We start from the raw sequence: 21346 nt of genomic DNA, 5'->3' as shown, positions 1-21346 counted from the left end.
AGGCATAGTGATACATGCCTGTAATCTCAGCATTCAGGAGGCAGAGGCAGGAGGGTTCTGAGTTCCAGGCTAGTTTAGCCTTCACAGGAAGTTCTGTGTCAACCTCACTACATAATGAGTTCAGGGTCAGCCAGAGCAGCATAGTGAGACTTGGTCTTTAAAAAAAAAATCAAGGAAAAAAAATAGGACCTAAGACGTGGCAGGAACTATTAAATCCAGTCGTCTGGAAAAGTGATGGAGAGCTGCAGTGTAGTAGGACAGAGGGCAAAACATCTTCCAATAGTCTGCTGAGGAGTATGTCTTTATCTTCTCTCTTTCTCGCAATTCAGAGAGATAGATATGCCATCTTAATACAGGCCTGAAAGATATTTACATTTCAGTAATACTGTCAATATAAATAGGTTCATTGGAGGTCAATGATTCATAAGATTCTGATCTGGCTGACAAGAAAGATCAACTGACCCTGCCATTCAAAACTACCAAGTCCAAAGCTAACTTAGAATCAGAGTAATTTCCGCTGCAAATCTCCATGATGCTAATATCACAAGAAAAGGCAGAAACAAGTGTGGAGCAATGACTTTTGTAAAGATCCTGTGGAAGGGGCTGGAGAGATAGATGGCTCAGCAATTAAGAGCACTTGCTCTTATAGAGGATCAGGGTTCAGCTCCCAGCATCCACGTGGCATCACACAGCTATCTGGAACTGCAGTTCCAGGGGATCTGATGCCCTCTTGTGACCTCTACAGGTACCAGGCAAGAATACAGTGCCCGTGCAAGCAGGGAACCATGACAGACAGACAGACAGACAGACAGACACACACACACACACTCGAAAGTTTTATCAACAGCAGAAGCTGACGCAGCTAATCGCTACTTATACTAAGTCTGGTCCTCCAGTCTTATTTCCGTAATTCTTAAAGCAGCCTATGACGATGTCATTATTATTATCCCATTTCACATGGGAAAGTAGGGCAGAGCCCAGACGTCCTTTCCAGGTTTTACAAGATTGTGGAGTTTTCAGGGATGAGAACTCAGGTGGGGAACACAGGCCCGGATGGAGACAAGAGAACAATTCACCTTTGTTTCTAGGAGTCAGCAGCCTCCTGAGTGTGCGAATCACATGGACACTAAAACCACATCTGCCATCCTGTCTAGAGGACTAACACCCGACTGCACCAGCCTTGTCGTGACAGCCCTAAGTTCCAGGGGCGTGGGGTGGGGGCGCAACTCCTCTGGCTGATCCCTGTCCACCCACTTCCTGTCATTCCGGTATGGCTAACAGAGTGCTCAAATTCTTTTAGCCAAAAGGGAGAGTTTCTCCCTTTCCAATCTTCTTTATACCCTGGGGCAGTTCATTGTTTTCCTTCTCCTCCCCTCCCCCCCACCCCCGCATTTGGATCCCTTTCTATATGCTCGAGCAGGTTGGCTCTCATTAAGGCACTATATGTTAAGTTGAATGAGTTGTTATCCAGGAAAACTAATTACCTAGGGCAAAGGTAAAGAGATACTTGAGTGGTTAATTGGAAGTGTCTATCCGCGGCGGGATGGGCACTCTTCTCTCATTCGCTAATTTTATCATTCTCCGCAATCTAGGCGAAAAAGGACAGAAGATACATTTCACATTTCCCCACCATCTAAAGGTATTAAAGTTCGTGGGCTGGAGATTAGAAACGCGCCCACAGAAACGTTCTCGCCCGGGACACCGCCCTAAGATCAGAGTAGGAAGACTCCTTTCTCCTTGGCTGCGCTGGGCAAGCCCTGCCCCTAAAGGGGGGTGGTGGTGGTGGAGAAAGAAAAGCGTCCACACCACGCGCGTCTGCTGGAGTACAGACTGGCAAGTGATCCGGGCGCGCGAACCTCTGCCATTTATTTATTATTATTTTTTCTTCCCACCGGGTGCGCTGTCCCTTTAAATGGGAATGCTGGTGCTGGCTCCGTAACACGGGAGCCGGCAGCTTGTTGATTTCGGCGCTGGTGAATTTCACATTGTTTCCACTTCACTTTCCTTGCCCCGGGGGAGGCTCGGCTCGGCTCTTTAGACGCCGCCGCCGCCGCCGCCACCGCCACCAGCACGGCTCGGGGAGGGTAGGGGCCCCGCAGCGGCGCAGCGGGCGGGGACCGGAGACCGGGTGCCGGGGCTACACGCGCACCTCGCCGCAGTCGGGGCTCCTCCCGCGAAGGAGCGCGGCCGCCCGGAGCGCAGCGCGACGCGGGGCCCGCCCAGAAGCCAACCCTCCCGCCCACGGGCCGGGCTGCCCAGCCGCGCCGGGAGGCCGGGGCGGGGTGGGGGGCGGGGGTGGGTGCCGCGGCCGCCGCCGAGCCACCGCTCGGCGCGTTTTGCATGAAGATGGCGGCTCCCACCGCCAGCAAGGCAGCCTCCTTGGGCTGCAACAACAAGCCTGCCTTCCCGGAGCTGGATTTCAGGTCTGGAGCTCGGGTGGAGGAACTGAACAAACTCATCCAGGAATTCACCAGGCACGACCAGCGGGAATACGACGACCAGAGAGCGCTGGAGATCCACACTGCCAAGGATTTCATCTTTTCCATGCTGGGTAAGGAGAGGGATGAGGCGGGCGGGGGGGTGGGGTGGGGAGGAGAGGTGTGTGACTGTGCGTGTGTGCGCCCGGGTGTGATGGAGCGGGTGGGAGCCCTGGTCCCCGCTCCGGCGCTTGCCCGGGGTGTCACCCCTGGCTCCGCGAGCTTCTCTTTCCTTTCCACCGCCAGCCCAGCCGCCCCCCCTCCGTTCCTGCCTGCGCTCAGCGCGGGGTGTCCCTCTCCTTCTCGATTGTCCTCTCTTTTGTTGATTTCTCGACCGCGGGGCCGCCAGGCAGGTGAGGCGGCGACTGGAGACACTTCCCGGCTGGGGGAGCCCCTGAAACGGCACGGGCCGGCTGACACCGGGTCCCCTGCAAGCCTGTGCGGCCCTAGCAGCGTGAGGAGGCCGACCCGCGCCTGAGCGACAAGTTGCTTCTGTCGTGGTTGTGGCGCGGCGCTATCACGCGGAGCCCTGGGTGTCCAAACTTGTTGGGTGTTCCAGAGTAACCCGCGGAAGTAGTCCGGGTGCCCGGAGTTGCCGCAACTTTGATTTGCAAATCGACTTCCCTTTGAAAAGGTCCGAAGTATTTCCGGTGCTTCTCCGGGTTGTTGCTGAGCTTAGAATTCCTAATTCCTTGCTCGAAAATGTCCAGGCGCAGAGCTCTGGCTGCAGAGGAGCGTTGTGCCCCCCCTGGTCTTTGTGTATTGTCCTAATGCTGGCCGGGAGGTGCACAGACTTTCTTACTCCGAGCAGCCTTGTGTAAGAAAATCTCCCCCCCCCCCCCCCCCACTGCATCCCCCAGTCCCTCACCTACTGGCCCTGAAAGGTAAAGAAAAATTATAGGTTCCGGGGGACACCAACCCCATCCCTGGCGTCCTGCGGTGGGATTATTGCTTTTGAGTTGTAGAATGAGCAGCCGCTGCTGGGAACCTCGAGTGTAGCGCTGTCATGCAGCAGTGGTGGCCCCGTGGTTTACATTCAGCAGAACTGGACTGGAGGAGCGGTGCTCTATGAACGTTTCCACGGTCAATTTTTCAGATAGTGGTAAATGTGATTGGCAAAGGCCTGTGGCCATAGGACGAAGTCTTTGCATTCCCTTGCGATCTAATGAGATACAAGCCAGCCTACTGTTGCTGTGTCTCTTTCGAGGAGGTCCCTTATTCCCTCCAGATTCTCTTCCTCCCTTGCCCAAGTCGAAGAGATACAGAATGAATGTGACCCACCGGTACTATGAAGAACTAGGCAAGTTGGACAGGCCATGCTAAACACGGGACTATGTTTTCCTGTTGCTGCTCACCCCACAAGTGTATTCTAGGTATTCTAGAAGGTGAATGTGGTTGAAAAGATCTTTATTGAGGTCTTTTGACTGTTCAACTATTTAAGTGAATTGTTATTTCAATTAACATGTTGTGGGAGTCAGCGTTCACAAAGGAGGTTAAACCCTTTACAAAGCCGGGGCATCCAAAAACCAAACCAGTGATTGTCAGGAAGACTTGGGCGCCTGGTGGGGTGGGGAGGGGACGACACACAGGATGGGACACCGAAAGCTCAGGGCAGTTATTTAAGTTGCTTGATCATGGCCTTTCTCTTTGTCATTACTAACCACCGCCTGTCATTATAGCCCCCATTCCCACCGGTTCCCTAGGACCGTCACTGGAAAGAGGTGAGGGTGGATAGTCATGGATCTAGAAGAGGGAGATGATGGGAAGGGTAATATTAAACGCCTGGCTCAGTAGGAACTTCTGCGCAGTTCCTTCATCCGACACAGTGACTTCATAAGGTCTAAAGCCTTGTACAAAGGGTAAGTTATTCCAGGGTGCTTAATTTATGCACGTGTTTAATGTCACCAGTGGCTTCGCGCTGACAGGGAAACAAGATTGCCTTCTCTTCCTTTTCAGCCTGTTGACCTTGGAAGGGATGCTTTCTTCCTCCTGGGACTTTGGCATTTGCACCTGCAGGAGAGAGAATTCAGGAGTGTCATTTAAGCCCTGTGCCCCTCTGGATACTACCAGACAGATGGCGGAATGAGCTCGCCTGTGTGTGGTGCTGCATTCATTTTCCAATCCCCTGGTTTCCTTTAATGAGGCTGTTCTAGACAAGTGAAGGTTTGGCGACAGCAAGGGTCCCCATGTGGATTCGCTTTTTCTAAAGCAGGTTTTCTTTTTTTCCTTCTGGACTTAAGAAAGAGAAATCTCCTTTTGTACACCTTATTTCACTTGCTGAGTCCTTTATGAATATGCGGATGAGGTGTCTTAATGCCCCCAGCTTGTTAAGGTGTCACTGGGTGGGTAGCATCAGGCATTCATTTCAGGGAGTTGTTGGGGGCGGGGAGGTTAGTTCTGGGCTCTGTTCTGCCTCTATCTGAGCTGCACCTGAGGATTGTCTGCAGCTTAAAAAATGTTATCCTCTCAGGATGAAACGGAAAGGTATTTGTCTAAACCTCTTTAGTGGGAATGTGGGTAATGCGTCCTCCGTAGCAAGGCAGTTGTGGGCCCCAGGATGATGGCCAGGCAAGCCCCTATCTGTTACAAGATTGTTAGCTTGGGCTGAGGTCCCGGGAGCTTCCCATCTTTCCATCTAACTTGGAGGGGATTTCCTGCAGTCCAGTGAAGGAGGTAGACAGACGGCTGCAATCAGTGACCCTTCAGCAGTAGGACGCCCAGCGTCCCTCAAAGCAGGAATCCACACAGGCTCAACCACCCACTGCGGGGTCATGGGAGAGTCTGGAATCTGTCCTTTGTGGAGACATTCTGCTTCCTTTGGAGGCAGGTGTTAGCTGGCATCATCAAGAGTGACTTCCATTTCTCTACACCATTTTCTTTTTCGGAGAATGATTGCTGTTATTATCTAGTTCATGTTTGAGAGCCCAGACTGTGTGAGGGGGTTGGCAGTACATAATAAACACCGTTTATCAAATTTCAGAGAAATGGCCAGAGTTCATTAATGTTTTAATAATATTTGGTATTTGCATACGGTCTCGGTCTCTGCTGGATCTCTGTTGCCTGCATTCCCTGGTGAGGTTGGATGGAGACTGGTGGTGTTTTCGTGGAACATGCATGCAAGGGAAGGTGTGCGGGAGAGGGAAGAGGCAGCAAGACACATGTAGTCACCCCCAGACAAGGGTTTGGTGTTTTGGTCTGGTCAAGAGAGTAGCTCTCATTTGCTGACCACACCTTCTCAGGGCAGGAGCTCCATGGGGCTTTTGAGCAGGGGCCTGTTCCCATTTCACAGGTGAGGAAACGGACAGTTTGTAGGATAAAGGAACAAAGAAGAGTGGGTAGTAGACTTTAGTGACCGAAGACACTGCCTCTCCTCCTCAAGTCCATTAAAACTAGGAGCATGAGATCCAGGGAGGAGGGCTTGCTTTTTGACAAATCACTTGTTTCGGGCTTCCGCATCTGTGCTGAGCTGAGAAGTCTTCTCGTCCCGCAAGCAGCACAAGCAGCCTCTGTGAGTGACTGCTGAAGCCCCTGTAGTTCAAGTGCTTTATTCTGTGACAAGATCACCTATTTGAATCCTTGATTGGGAAAATCACAGAGAAGCTGTCATCTTGTCTGTAGTTCCAGCCTCCTTCTGCTGTTGGCTGGCTGTGTGCTCTTTGTTTTTATAACCTGTTAGACACGGATAGCAGTAGTGCACCCTTTCTGCATGATGCCTGCGCGGAAAATTACTTTGGTACCTGGAAAAGAAACAGACATGATTTTATTATTTGTTCGAAGGAACGTGCTGTATTAGAAAAACTCAGTGAACGTCAGCTGGAATGACTCCTGCAGCCTTGCTCCAAAAAAAAACCATGGAGTACAGTTTGCAGTTGCCGCGAAGACACAGGCAGTGGCTGAAGGGAGCACGGTTAACTCTATATTTGTTTAGCTTGTAGTATGTACCTGCTCTGAAGTTAGCTCCATTGCCTCAGTCTGTCAGCTCCTGTAATCCGACAACCTGAAGGACATGTCCCGTCCATCTGTTTTCAAGATAGAGCAGATGCCATCTTAGAGATGGAGCACAGAGGTGCAGAGAGGTCGAGTTCTCCTAAGACGATCACACAGAGCTTGAGTTTAAACGCTGGTGTCTTGGTTGTAAAGGCATTCATCCCTTTCATGTTTTGCTCAGAGAACTGGACCTATATCCTGGGGAATATTCCACTTACTGCCTTGCTCTGCTTGTAAGAGCAGGGGTGATTCTCTTTGCCCATTCATTGCTATCTGCTTCTTTCTGAACCTCTTTTTTAAAAAATACTTTTTAAAATTTTATTTGCATCGGTATTTCACCTGTATACATGTCTTCGTGAAGGTGATTCCCTTGGAACTGGAGTTACAGACAGTTGTGAGCTGCCATGGGGGTGCTGGGAATTGAACCTGGGTCTCCTGGAGGAATAGCCACAGTGCTCTTAATCACAAAGCCATCTCTCAAGCCCATTGTTTTTTTCTTTAAAACCTACCAACAGTTTCTTAAAAACCCTTAGCAGGAGTCTGAGACTAAAATAGGGAGTAAAAGCTGAGAAATCCACCTGGGTCTGTCGTGACCTCCTGCCACCCCCGCCCCAGCACTGTGCTCCTGCTTGTACACTCACTCTAAGAATAGGTTCCTGGCTGTCCCCAGCTAGCCCAGTCAGCGCCATCTGGCCCCTTCAAAGTACTTCTGAGTGAGTGCTCCTGGATCTACCATATTTCTAGGCAATCCTTCTACCTCCTGAGGAGGCTATTTGGAAGCTGTGACTTTCTGATCCGTGAATGCCAATTCACCCAGCCAGATCATTGCGAATGTGACTGCATCGCCCCCTCCCCCATCGCTTGGACGCTTCCTTAGAGTTGCACTTACTACTGTGTTTTTCTCTTCCGAATTCCAAGATGATTTCTAGTTTGCTCTGTCTCTGACGACATTATACACGGTGGGCAGTAGGGTCTCTCTGCACATTTTTCCTTGTGCTAAGTTCATTTGATTCTCAGTGGTTGGGCCGTTCATCCTCTGTGGAGGCCTGTTGGAGCTGCAGTGAGTCCTGGGTCTTGTGGCCCTAGTATCGTTCTTGGACACTGAGCCTCTTCCTTGTTCTCACAGCCTGTTGAGCCCCTCTTGTCTAACGAAGAACTTGCCATTGAATGTTAAGTCCTTTCAATTCTCCTGGGGAGCGTTAGGAAAATTCAGACTTTCTGGTCCCATTTCAGAGCTATTGATTGAGAATCCCCAGAGATCTCCAATCTGAGCCTTCAGCACTTCTGTCTGCCTGCCTGCCTTACAGCCTGAGGCTGTGCGTTCTCCTTCTGCTAGAGCCCTTCCTAAGGGCAGCGAGTGTCATCCTGCTGTCTTTGAAGACTAGATCCATGCTGCTGAGTCCAGTGAGTGGAAGACCTCAGAAAATTTTCCAAGTTTACTACCAGCAAGTACAGCATAGCTGAAATCTAACCAAGGTCAGGCAAGCACAAACCTTTGATTTCAGCCAGAACCGTATTCTCTGCTCAACTGGCCTAGGACACCCAGATTCTACCTCAAGACTTGCTGTGTGATTTTTGGCAAGTCAGTTTTGGAAAATGAGTCTCAGTTTCCGGCTACGTAAAAGCATGCTAGTTGGGGTTAATAACTGTACCTACTTTCTGTGTTGATTACATCTGGTTCTGAGTCCGAACTCTTTTGTGCAGCCCCAAAGAAGGGCCTTGTGGAGATCTGTTTTGTAGTCTGTGATGTCCGTGTGACCCCGTGTCTCCTCACTGCTGTCGGGCTTCTTTTCTGTGCATTTTTCATGGCTGGAAACACAGAGAAGTCAAAGCATTCTGCATGCCAATCACTAATAATTCCTCCCTGCACATTTTCCTAGACATCTGTGTTTATATTTCTACCGTGCTCACACCTGTAGTTACGTACTTACATACATATGGTTTGGGATAACAGAGATCCGAATGGGATTGATGCTGTCTTTACAGGTTCACCAACGTGGGGTCATCTACCTCACCAGGAGCCTGTGGGACGATGGTCTCGTCCCCTCTTTCACTCATTATTTTTTAATCTAAGAGAAGATGCCGTTCTTCAACTCAGAGCTCATTCTGTGATTGGGGGTGACAGACCCCTGACATGCATGACTTTGGTGCCTCTCCTGTCCCATTCTGCACTTCTAAACACAAGACTTACGCTTCTTACTTTCCTCCTTTTTCTTGGATTGCTCTCTTTATTGGCTTCCTAACCCCGCTCCATAGAAACAGTTAATGGAGTCTGTGAACTTGAATGAGATGAAAGGATGTCTTCACTTTTATTAACCTCTGAAACAAAGCATTTCCTCCCACTATAAATATAGGTGGCAGACTATAGTAGTATCAGTAAGTAATAGCTCGGTTTTTGTTCCTAGCAAAAATCACAGGCATTTTCATTTGCTTTCTTTCTTTTTGGCTTATTTTTTATGTGCATTGGTATTTTGCGTACATATATGTCTATGTGAGGGTGCAAGATGTCTAGGGACTGGAGTTACAGACAGCTGTGGGCTGCCATGTGAGTGCTGGGAATTGAACCCCAGTCTTTTGAAAGAGCAGCCAGTGCTTAACCACTGAGCCATCTTTCCAGCCTTTCACTTTGTAATACAATGTCGCATGTATTGCAGAAGATACAGGGCCGGTGAGATGACTTAGTGGCTGAAGGTACTTGCCCACGAGCCTGATGACCCTGGCACAATCCCTGTCACTGACATAGTTGAAGCCGAAAAGCAGCGCCCCAAAAGTGTGCACTGACTTCCACATCAATGCTGGGCACACACGTGTGTGCATATACACAAAATAGATACTTGCCATAAGAATTCAAAAGACACCACTATAGTTTCACGTAGAGGTGGCCACCTGACCTGGATAGCTTCCATTTCCGTATGTGACCTATCTCAGATTTACAAACAAAATGTGTATTTTTTTTTAATGCTGACTGTCTTTGAAAAACCTTCATAATGTTGTTCTCTTCATTTCCATGTCCTTATCTTGCCAGGCGTGAAGGGGTACACCCCTCACCCAGAACTTGGGAAGTAGGAGAACCTTGAGTTTAAGGCCAGCCTGAGTCATTGTACAGTGATTTTAAGCTGGCCTGGCCTACACTAAGACCCTGTCTCAAACTCCACTGAACAAGCAATACTGTTCCTGGCAGGAGTTCCTAGAATAGACTGGGCTGGACAAAGGATCTAGGCCACAGACGTGGTGAAGGGTCCTAACCTGACATATTGTCTGCTCAAAGGCCACTTTAAGCAGGTGACTTTCCTGTATCCCTGAGGAGAAAGAATGTCCCTCCCTGGCGTTCTAATACCTTGTTGCCCCCAGCACATTCTTTTCCTGTGCTTTTGTTTCTAGCACTCAGTAAAAATGTGTACACAGGGCAGGCATGGTGTCTTATGCTGGTAATCCCAGCGCTTGGGAGGCTGAGGTCGGAGGATTACTGCAAGTTTGTAGCCAGCCTAGACTACATAATGAGACCCTTTTTCAAAAGAAAAAAGTGTACACAGTAGGTGTCTACTAAATAAATGTAAGATAACTCACGTTAACTCTTTATTAATTTAAGCTCTTTTTGTGGTTTGGTTTTCAAAACAGGGTTTCTCTCTGTAGCAATTCTGGCTGTCCTGAAACTCACTCTGTAGACCAGGCTGGCCTTGAACTCCCAAGTGCTGGGATTAAAGGTGTGTGTCACCAATTCCCAATTTATTTTAAGCTCTTTTTATGAGCTCTTTAGACAGGAGAGATGATTCAGTGGTTAAGAGCACTGACTGCTTGTGGAAAAGACCTGGGTTCAATTTCCAGCACGCACATGGCAGCCCACAACTGCCTGTAATTCTAGTTCCCGGGGATCTAGCGCCCTCTTCTGGCCTCCTCAGGTACCAGGCACGCTTCCAGTGCACATGTATCTGTGCAGGTGAAATACTCGTACCTATAAAAGGTAATATCTTTAAAAAAAGGAAATGAACTCTGCTGAAAATTGTCTCATGGTTTTCTCATCTGTTAAGCCACACTTGATCATCTTTTCTGGGGCTGTGGAATCTTGGTCTTCCACTCTTTTGTGGCAGAGGAATGTAGCTGACTTGTCCTACATGAGGCATTCCTGTCTTCCTTAAGACATACCCGAGGGCAGTGTAAGAAATGACCAGTGTGACCGCTGGGGACTGCCTGCCAAGAGCAGCAAACCATACCTTGTATCCTCCTGGGCATGGGTCCTTTGTTTTGGCCCTGGGTTTTTGTGCTCTGGGCATCTCCTGGATCGCCCCGTCCAGGCCTGGTTTTTATACCAGTCACTGTGCCCAGTAAAGTGTTCAGCAGGTTTATCAGTCATTCTTCGGGTGGTTAGATGCTTCCTCTGTGGCTCCAATTCCAGCAATTCTTTGTTATAAGTGGAGTATTTACAGTCAGTAATAATTTATCTTTGCACCGTAAGCAAAGTGTTTTATAGACTACAGTCCGCATTCTTGTATTGTGTAAATGGGCCGGGCTGGGCCTTTGTGAGAGATTGTATAGGCAGCCATAACCCCCATTTATGCATGGGTCATGGCGCTTCATTCAAGTTTGCAGATTTAGTTGTGGAGCAAGACTCAACCCGGCTACAGGCGTCTCTTGTTGCAGGATACTGCCAAGAACTCATGGGGCGTTTTACCCCCAGATGTCTTCCACGGGTTTCTCGGATAAGGCCAGGGATGCAGGCATTGTTGTTCACCCGAGGGGTTTTTGCCCCTCCCCGCCCCCCCGCGACTGCCCGAGCTGAGGATATGTCGTAGACAATTTAGCTTGAGAGTGATGTATCAGTTTTAACCCCGTGGCCATACATTTTCCTGATTGCTTGGCCCCGCCCAGCTTGTTCTTAAGGTCTGTGGCATTGCTTGCTCTGAGCTGAGTGGTCATCTAAGGATAGTTTATAATTATGCCATTCCATGTGGCCCTGTCCCCAGGGAAGAGATATTTGTTTCTCATCCTCTCCAGTGCCTTTTTGTGAATCCTCCCCCCACAAGAGAATCAGAGACAGAACTGCCATACGTAAACCCATGTAAGGAAGTCTTAACTCAATTTGGTGTTTTTATTGTTTGTTTGTCCCCCCCCCCCGCCCACACACACAGGGTTTCAATGTATAGATTGTCCTGGAACTTTCTATGTAGACCAGGCTGGCCTCGAACTCAAAGAGATCGCCGGCCTCTGCCTCCCAATGCTGGGAATTAAAGGCCTGCACTACCATTGCTCAGCAATGTGTTTATTTTTTTTAAATATATTTTCCTCAGTATAGAAGACTTGATTACTATTTGTGAATTAAACAAAGCCCAGAGCGCAGGCTGGTCTCGATCGTATTCATGTTTTTGTTTCTTCTAACTAGGGCTTGAATGTCTACCACGTACACACAAACAGTGAATGAATGGTACGAGGCATTCACGCCTTCGTTCATGGTCGGCGTGCCAAGTGCGTGCCGGTATAGCTACCATCACGCGATTACTGTGTACGAACACGGAGTGGTGAGTAAGAACAGCAAGGCCACCTCCGAGGCTTCTGTTCTCCAGAGGATGGATACTGTGATTAAAGCTCACAAATGAATAGAGATGTGTGCATAGGAAAACAAGTAGCCCAGAGTGTCACAACGAGGGGTCACTGGTTGGCTGCGGCGCCAGCGATCCAGAGGGCTTCCTCGAAGCACGTCCACTTACAGCCCGAGAAGGAGCCAGCTGCTGGAGGCCCAGGTGGCGGTGTATTCAGGTAGACAAAGCATAAGGGGGTAGGTACAGGTGGAAGCTTCTTTCAGGGCTACTTAATTACCGCCAGTGTTCCCTCTGGGGGAGAATGGTTTGTGTTCAGTCTGTCCTGGGCTGAAGAATGTCGTGCATTTCCTGCAGATGGCGGCTTTCCAGGCAGGACCACCCTTGGGCAGTGCTCTCCTGTCCCTGGCCTTTAGGGAGAGGGATGGAGATGAGGGGAACATAAAAAGTTAGATCGCCAAACCTTTATGATCATCTAGTGTGATTTTGGAGATGGGAGTTTACTGTGTGGCCCAGGCGAGACTTGAACTCACTGGGTAGCCCCGCCTGCCTGGGAACCTCTGGCATCAGGATCCCCAGTGGTGAGCCTGATTGTTGGGATTACAAACTTGCACCATCATGCCCAGCAGGATGACAGATGCCAGAGAAGCCCTTTGTAGCCCTGCCGGTCTCTGATTTCACCTCCAATAACCCCCGGGCTAGAAAAAATAAATAAATCCTGGGTTGATTTGTGAACACTGCGGTGTTCAGGGGATGGCAGTAAGCCTTTTGTTTTTGTCCAGTCCTCTCTAGTTTACCAAGCACCGTCACATACAGTGCATCCTCCTGACTTCCCCTCACCCCGTGAAACAGTTATTGTTCCTGGTACACCCTGGGAAGAAGGATGATCTAGGAAATGCCAACACCTTGCTGAAGGTCACAGACAGCGCGGAGGGCTGGGGGTGGGGCTATCAGATCCCAGTCCTTTGAAGAACACCCTGGTGTTCGATGCCAGCTCTGGCATGGTCTGTCTTGGAGAGTGGAAGGAAGCAAGCTTCTGCATCCCCGCGAGGTGCAGAGATCTGAGGCAGAACAAAGCCCAAAGCCTGTCTCTCTTTCTCTCTGTCTCTCTCTCTCCACGTGCCATGCCTGGATCGTCGTTCAGCTTTTAAGCCCTTCTCCAGGCTGCTTCAAGAACAACCCTTAAGAGCAGCTGCAGCTGTTCCCCATGGCAGCTGCGCTTGCGGCTTGTGTTGTGATTAATAAAGGAACTCAACAGTTTGTTCTCGCAACTGTGCCCTCGCTTCCATGCAGGCTGTTTCTGATTTTGAGCAACACGGTCCTGCTGGCATATGGGTACAGTTCCTCGTGTTGTGGTCACCCCCAGCCATGAAGTTATTTCGTTGCTACTTCATAATGGTAATTTTGTGATGGTTGTGAATCATAATGTAAAATATCTGATCTGCGACTCCAAGGGGTCATGACCCACACAGGTTGAGAATCACCCATTTAAAGCTAAGCTGGTAGCCTGAAGGCCCTGGCCTAATTGGATGGTGGGGGTACATGCTGTGGCTGGCTCACAATGGAACCCAACCTTCACCATCAGTCAGGGAGTGGAGGTGTGTCTTGGGGTCCACCATTTTCCAGTGTTTGACATCTGGGTGGTTTCAGAGCCTGAATGTGTTGTGTATTAAACTTTTGCTTTTAGCAGGGGTCCCCGGCTTCACTCCCAAGTGTAGGCGTGGGATGGAGTCTTGAATACGCAGTTCTAACACATCTGGGGAGTTAGCCACTGTTTCCGAAACCACACTTCCAAAGCCACGGCTTCAAGACCCAGGGTTGATAGCTTTCACATGTTTGGGGGCTTTAAGGAGAAATATAAAAAAATTTAAATATTGAGAACAAAGAAACTCTTTAAAGAAATACAGTGGGGTTTGAAGCTGTAGGTCAGACAATACTGGACCGCTTAGCCAATCTCCTCTGGTCTGAATGCATGAGGGAGTCCTTGGGCTGTCTGCTGAGAAGACTGAGGCCCAGAAAGGGCCCATAGTTCATTCAAGAGCATCTAGTTACATGAGGTGGGATGGGGGTAATCATGACCTCATGTTTCCTGTGTGTGTGTCTCATGATTCCTCTGTGTGTATATATGTGTGTGTCATGTTTCCTCTGTATGTGTGTCTATGTGTGTGTGTCTCATGATTCCTGTCTGTATGTGTGTCTCATGTTTCCTCTGTGTATGTGGACGTGTGTGTGTGTGTGTGTGTGTGTGTTCGTCTGCCCTCGCTTGCTGTCCTGCTACTTTTTATTTTTAAATAGAAAAATGCAGCTATATAGCATTGGAAATAATGATACACTAAATAGTATTTACTCTGTCCCAGGCACAATTCTAAGGATTTTATTCTTGTCCTTCATTAACTAAATTGGTATTAACTGTGCCGTGAAGAAGGCAGCAGTGACCCTTATTTTGCAACTGAGAACTCAGAACAGTGATGCCAGGCATCATGGTGCCGCTTGGTGGAGTGCGGATTCGGAACTGCAAAGTCTAGTTTCAAGCACAAAACAAATAAGTTGTGTTAGTTAAGATTTTTCTCAACTCAAGCTGGGGTGATATGGGAAGAAGGAACTTCAATTGAGGAAATGTCTCCCTCAGTTTGGCCTGTAGGCCTATTAATCTGTGTGCCTTATTAATGTGGGAGGGCCCAGCCCACTGTAGTTGACCAGCCCCCCCCCCCTGCCCCCCCCCCCCCCCCGCGTGGTTCTGGGTCCTGTGAAGATGTAAGCCAAGTGAGGATTGAGGAGCAGCCATTAGTAGACAGCATTTGTCCATGGTCTCTGTTTCAGTCCCTACCTCGAGTTCCTGCCTTAGCTTTCCTCAGAGAGGGACTGTACACATCTAAGCTGAAGTAAATCTTTTCCTCCCCAAGTTGCTTTTGGTCATGGTATTTATCCCAGTGACAGAAAACAAACCAGGACATAAGTACATAAGTGTATACCTTCTTTCTTTTCTTTTTCTATTTATTTTTATCTTGTGTATGGGGGTTTTGCCTGCACATAGGTTTGTGTATCCTGCACTATGCCTGGTGTACCAGATTCCCTGGAACTGGAGTTATAGACAGTTGTGAGCTGCCCCGCGGATGCTGGGAATTGAACCCAGGTCCTCTGGAGGAGCAGCCATCTTTTCAGCTCCAATAGAAGGCTTCTTTTAGAAAACAAAAACCAAAACCCTTTTTTAAAAAATGAAAACACGTAAAGAAACCTTTCTCGTGCAAAGTGGAAGCAATTGAAAGACTCTCACTATTTAACCTTCCAAAGAAACGTGAGAATTAGGTGGCTGGATTCCCTTCCTCCTCCATTTTACCATCATGAAACTGAAAACTGAGGGCCTCCAAGGAGGGGCTCCATTATCTTGAGCCCCAGCTTCACTTTTTGGGTAGAGTAGAGATTAGGAGAATGTTGGGCAATAGATGAACCTGAACAAGGTGTCTGCACACAAGTCAGTTGGCTCTGTGTTTGCCCCCAGGGAAGACTGCCTGGCTTTGAAGTCCTTTCAGGAGGGCTCTGTTGCAAGGTAGGGGACGTTTCTCTGCTACAAAGCCTCCTAGTAGTTTGAAGTTCTCTTAATTGCTGTGAGAGGCAGGATGCTCAAAAGAAAGGATCATGGGCTGAGTGTATTTTGGTCTGTCATGTTTGCTTTGGTCTTTTTGATTGTTCCCGGTCCCTTCTTCTCTGGTTTCTTTCCTCTGAAGTGTGTCCTTTTACACCTGAGCCGTTTCCATAACTCGGATGGTTATTTTGATCTCCGAACAATCCAAATCCGGGGTAAGGAAGGCTGGTCGGTCCTCCCCGTGGTGAGGAGAGTGGGAGCTCTGTAGCAGAGCATGATGCTGGTCTTGAGGTCAGTTTACCCTCCGCATCACCATATAGATGAAGATGCTTAACTCGCATAGTGGACAGCGACTTATTCAAGGCCAGGCCGCAGTGATGCTGAAGATGAAACCAGGGGACACTTTCCCCATCGTTTCGGGTACTTTCGGATCAGCGACCCACCTGATCCTGGCTGTTTGCCATCCCCGCTTTGCAGCCGAGGGAATCCGTGCTTTGAAATCACTTGTTCGGGTTAATACCGGAGACAGCTGGGCAGCATGGCTTCTTCTTCCCTTCTGTCCATCATGAGGAAGCTGATTATCCCAGGCTCCGTGTGGTAGACGATGGACATACCTGGGCTGGTGACAACGTTCAGGGGCAAGCGGAAGTGAGGAATAGTAGGCGAAGTGGAGAACAGAGCGGTCTTGCTGTTCCCGGGGCTGGCACCGTCCTGTTTCTTGGCAGCCCTCAGGACCAGCATTCTTTTGACACTGTAGTTTGTGTGTTGAATAGTCTTTTGTATGAGACCTCATCCTGTCCCCAGTTCCCCTCTATTTGAAAGTAAGAAGGTGGGCCCCAGTTAATTGATTGATTTAAGCCCTCCAGAAGTCAACTGGGCTCCTGGCGCTGAGTAAATTAGGGCAGTTTTGTGATGCTCCCTTTCCCACCCCAGTGGGTTTCACTCCAGATTTAGCACATTTAATGAGGGCGTAGTTAATGGAGTCTGTCCTGGGGTGATGGGGATCCGACAGTTTTCCCAATGAAAGGCTGATGGCAGTGTACTTTTTAAAAGTTTATTTTGCAAGCAAAATTTATTAGCCTGAATTGGGTCTCGTGCAAATGAAGGAACCTGCCTCCCTACTGTTTGTGAGTGCTTTGTTAAAAAAAAAAAATAGCCTGCCCAATTTCCCCATGTTGTATGGGCCTGTGTTTGTATTATATGAACTTGTAAAGCATTGAACATGTTGGCATATGCCACCAGGCCAGTGATGGCTGTGTTGACTGTCAGCTTGACAGAATCTAGGGTCACATGAGAGATGGGCCTCTCTGGGTATAACCGTGCCGGATTATCTCAGTTCCATCAGCTGAGGCGGGAAACCCATCCACGGTGGGAGGATTTACCCACCGCATCACCTGGTCCTGTCCTGGGCAGGATTCAGCATGGGAAGAGAGCTGAGCAGCAGCATGCATTTGCTGCTCTGTTTCTTGACCTAGGATGCAGTGTCACCCCAAGTTCCCCCTTAGTTGATGTCCCCGCCATTGATCACTAACCTGAACTGTCAGGTGGACAAGCTCTTTGTCCCATAGGTCGCTGAAGACTGTTCTGTCACAGGGAAAGAACAAGGCATGGTCCTTGGGGTGAGGTTGATTTTTGAGGTCTTGGTACTGATGTCAGTGGGGCGGGGTTAGAATCTACAGAGAAGCCTCTTTCTGACCTGCCCCATCACCAAATAAAAATCGCCACAAAAACGTAAGTGGCCTTGAAGGGTGGCCCCTTTTGAACCACGCAGATGCTTATGGGAAAACTACGTTAATCTTTGTCACTTTATTTCTGTGTGATTTGGTTTGGGATGGGTCTGGGTGGCCCAGACTGGCTCAAATTCCTGACACTTGGCCTCTTTCCTCATCCTTGCCAGTGCTGGGATTACAGGTGTGTGCCACACATGTGGCTGGACTGGGTGGGACAGGCACTTTCTGAGGTCCCTTATGAGTTGCATTGTATGCTAAGGTGGAAACCCAGTACTATTCACGATGGTACAGTTAGTGTGCTGCCTCCTCCAGCCTTGAATGCCACCGCACTCCTGTCTAAGGTGTCCCTGCGCTTAAGCCTCAGGTGCCTCACTTCCTCGCTCTGCCTCCCCTGCCCCTCTCTTCGGCCTCCCCTCCCCCTCCCCCCCAGTCTCACGTGCCCTCATAGTGTAGCCTCAGCTAATGAGCTTTCCTTGAGAAGTGGCACTTGGTACTCTAGCCTCACAGGTCCTAGCTGGTCTGATCAGTTATGAATTTGTCAATATTTATAACTGTTCTCTGAAGTTTCTTACTGCCTTAACATCTCGAAGATGGGCCTTCATATATAGACTTTTGTTTCAGGAAAATGGTTCAGTGAAGATTTGAGAGGGCCTCAAAAAATCTTGTTAGTGTTATTGATGGTTTTGTTTTTGTTCTTGTACTTGGGCAGCTGGAAGGTACTGATGACCATCTGTGACCCTATGTGTTCTTACAGTGGCCCACTATACCCTAATATAAGAAATTTCTCTAAATCTCAAATTGCTTAGATCATTTCCTCTTGAGATATTTGGTAACTAAGAATTGCGGTGTTGATAATTTCTGCTAATGGGAATGAGGCTGACTTGGACGGTTTGGTTTCTAGCTGTGGTTTAGGCAAAATTTGTAGTTCCCTTGTTACGTTTTGTTGTCTGAGGGCAACAGTGCGGTTGTGTCCATCCTTCTGTGTCTGGAGAGGAAGGCTAGAGGAACAGGAAAGTTCCACAGAGGTGCAGTGAGAAAGGAGGATGTGGGCTTGGGGTCAGGAGGACTGGAGCCCCAAGTGACAGTGAGCAGCTGCCATGAGTGTTAGCATCTTCCTTAGGAAACTGGAGCAAGCGAGTGTGGTCGTCTCCATTGCACAGCCTGTGGTAGATGCTCAAAGCTTTGGAAGGGAAAAGCCAAGTCAGAGGCTTGCACTGAAGACTGACCGTGCCTCTGTGCGTCTCACCTGAGACACACAGAACAGAAAACCTCTTCCTCAAACCCCGTTCTCCCTTCTCCCAAGCTGAGATTGGCCTGGCAGCCTGAGCACCAGAGCGAGCAGGATCTGCTTAGAGCTCCTGCCGTTCTTTGTGAAAACGTTTTGTCAACAAATTGTTGAGTACGTAGAAGCACCTTTTCAGGTTTTGTCAATAAAAGAAAGCTAGGTGATTTTTTCAGGAAACATAAAAAACAAAAAAAATTCCTTTTTCCTTTAGTAGTTTCCCGGATGTTTTGCAGTATAGGATTGGTCAAATGAGGTGCTTACTGGTCATTGCGTAAACCCTCCCCATGGGGCTTATAGGATGGAGAAGTGCCTCTCCACCTCACTGAACTAATTACAAGGATTAAAACCCAATTGCCAAGGCTGGGCAGACGACTCAGTCAGCACAAACATAAAGACTGAGTTTGAATTCCCAGCACTTATGTAAGAAACCAGCTCCATGCCACAGGCCTATCATCTCAGCACTGAGGCCGAGGTCCTCCAATCCTTGGGGCTTGCTGGCCGGCCATCTTAGTCAACCCCATGAGCTCCAGGTTCAGTGAGAGAGACACTATCTCAAAAACCAAGGTGGAGAATGATTGAGGAAGACACCCAAGGCTGTCCTTCAGCCTCCACATCTACAGAAATGGGCACTGGTATTCATACATGTGTGCATGCGTGAACACATACACATGCACACCACGCGCACACCAGAACATCTAGCCTGGCTGAATTGGAGGAGTTAACATACGCTGACAGGTTAAATTTGATGCTTATGTTGATATTTATGCTGGCAAAGAAGAGAGGGAGGACTTAATGAGTCATCTCTGTTAGCCCTGATTGGGGTGTTTTTGGGTGGCGTGGTGTGGCTCACCCAGACTTCTGTGATGCTCATGACCACCCTGATCCTCTTGAGGGAGTCGAGGAACAGCTCTGTGGAGTTCATTTTCTCCTTCCATCTTTATGGGAGTTACAGGGATTAAACTGATATTGTCAGGCTTGCCCAGTACGTGCCTTTCACTGCTGAACAACTTCACCAGGCCCTCAAAGAGGAGTTCTCATTAGTCTTTTCTGTATTGCCATTCTTAGTCCTAGTGTACAGAACCAGGTGAGGAGAAGTCTGACATCAGTCTCTCCTTGAAGGGGTAGCTGTCGTTGGAACTGAGTGGTTTCCTATTTGGGGTGAGTATTAGTTCCGTTTCTGTTTCTGTGGTTGAATAGTCCTGTGAAAACCCTTTAAGGGAGAAAGGAGTTATTTAGGCTTACAGTTCCAGGGGCATAGGAGCCATGCAACAGCCAGGGAAGGCATGGTAGTGGGAGGAGGAATTGGCCTGATTCCACACCATTTGCACTCAGGAAGCAGAGCGGGAACAGCAAGAGGGACCAGGGTATAAAGCCTCAAAGCCTTTGTATGCTCAGTGATGACTTACTCCGACAAGACTCCATCTCCTAAAGGATCTGCATCCTTTCCAAACAGCGCCACCTGCTGGATACTGAGGGGTCAAACACACGAGCCTGTGGGGAACATTTACATTCAAACCACAACAAAATGCATTTTCCTGCCGCTCAGGTGGGAGGTGGAGGATGAAGTGCAGGGTGTCTGAAGACAAGCTCCTTTAGGGCTAGGATATGGATCCAGTGGGTGTGGGAAGCTTCAGTCTGTTTCAGAAATAGTTGTAGAAGCTCAAATTGCATCTCAGAAAGAATTAAGACTGTTTGTTTTATTCACACCACCAGTAAAAAGTTTGTAAGATTCTAGCAACATGTATATTTGTTCCAGTTACCCCCTGTCTTTCTTTCAGGGTGAGGGGGTGAAGATGTCAACGTGAAAATAGCTGTCTACTTGTCTTCAGGAGAAGTCAGGTAGAGGGTTGAGCTCGGCAAGACAGCCCCCCCCTTGAATCCAGTTAGGAGAGAAGAGCCTGACAGGATAGAATGGGGCTAGGGGATTTCAGGAGAAAGAGCACAAGCCCTGGGGTCCATGGGGGAAGCCTGGGCTGACCCCTGAGTAGCATCTGGTGCAGATGTTTTTTATCGTGCTGAGAGATGCTAGGGATGTTTCCCAGATGTTCCCGGAAAAGCAGAGTTTTCTCGTAAAACCACTGGCTTAGATGCCAGCCAACCACTTCCTTTCCTCAGCTCTCGGGTTCCTATCTGTAGAAGTAGGAAGCTGGGCTTCCCTTCCCACTCAGGGACTTAGGATTTCGTACCTAGTGCTTTCTGTCTGGTTAATAAGCCGCTTGCTAAAGAGCTACATATGTGAAATTCCTGGCCAGCATGAAATTTTGCTGTGGTTTGGCAGGCATGGAATCACCTTTTAATGGAATTTCTGGAAAGCAAGTTTGTGTTCTCGTTTTGAGGAAGTTGTGACATCACACATGACACACTTCCCTGACCTTCAGCACGGTGACTCAGCCCCAGGAGAGTGCAAGCCCTCCTTGGGAGGCTGGTACCCTGGCCTCTTCTGCTGCTGGTTTTGCCACAGTTCTGGGCAGTGGAACTGCAGGGCCAAAGGCACCAGGAAAGCCCTGAGCAGTTTACACTGAAGGTGACAGCCAAATATTGTCGTGCAAATTAAGTAGGACACCAAATGGGAAATTCATCTTAATCTTCTTTAAATACTTAACTGCTCCTTTGCCAAGGTTCTCAGTAATACAATTTCAAAGGTTCAGAGGTGTCTAATACAATTTTCCCCCTCTGTACATAATTCTCTGCCCATTGTGTAACTCTATTAGGAACATTAGGGTAATTACAGAGCCTTTTGGATTACTGTTATA

The 21346-nt window shown here is 48.7% G+C and overlaps 1 protein-coding gene across 1 annotated transcript in view; it reads left to right on the top strand.

Moving 5' to 3' along the window:
• Positions 1 to 2099: 2099 nt before the first annotated feature.
• Positions 2100 to 21346, top strand: part of Mb21d2 (Mab-21 domain containing 2) — a 98850-nt gene continuing 79603 nt past the window's right edge. The window contains exon 1 of the mRNA XM_041678268.1: positions 2100 to 2551. Coding sequence (XP_041534202.1) covers positions 2341 to 2551 — 211 coding nt within the window. The 5' untranslated portion in view covers positions 2100 to 2340. The remainder of the gene's footprint in view (positions 2552 to 21346) is intronic.

Source organism: Microtus oregoni, unplaced genomic scaffold (genome assembly GCF_018167655.1).
Source record: "Microtus oregoni isolate MIOR12 unplaced genomic scaffold, Mior012 000029F_ref0000214, whole genome shotgun sequence".
In the NCBI taxonomy this organism is placed as follows: Eukaryota; Metazoa; Chordata; class Mammalia; order Rodentia; family Cricetidae; genus Microtus; species Microtus oregoni.
The sequence above is the reverse complement of the archived record's forward strand: the minus strand, read 5'-3'. Positions and strand labels throughout refer to the sequence as shown.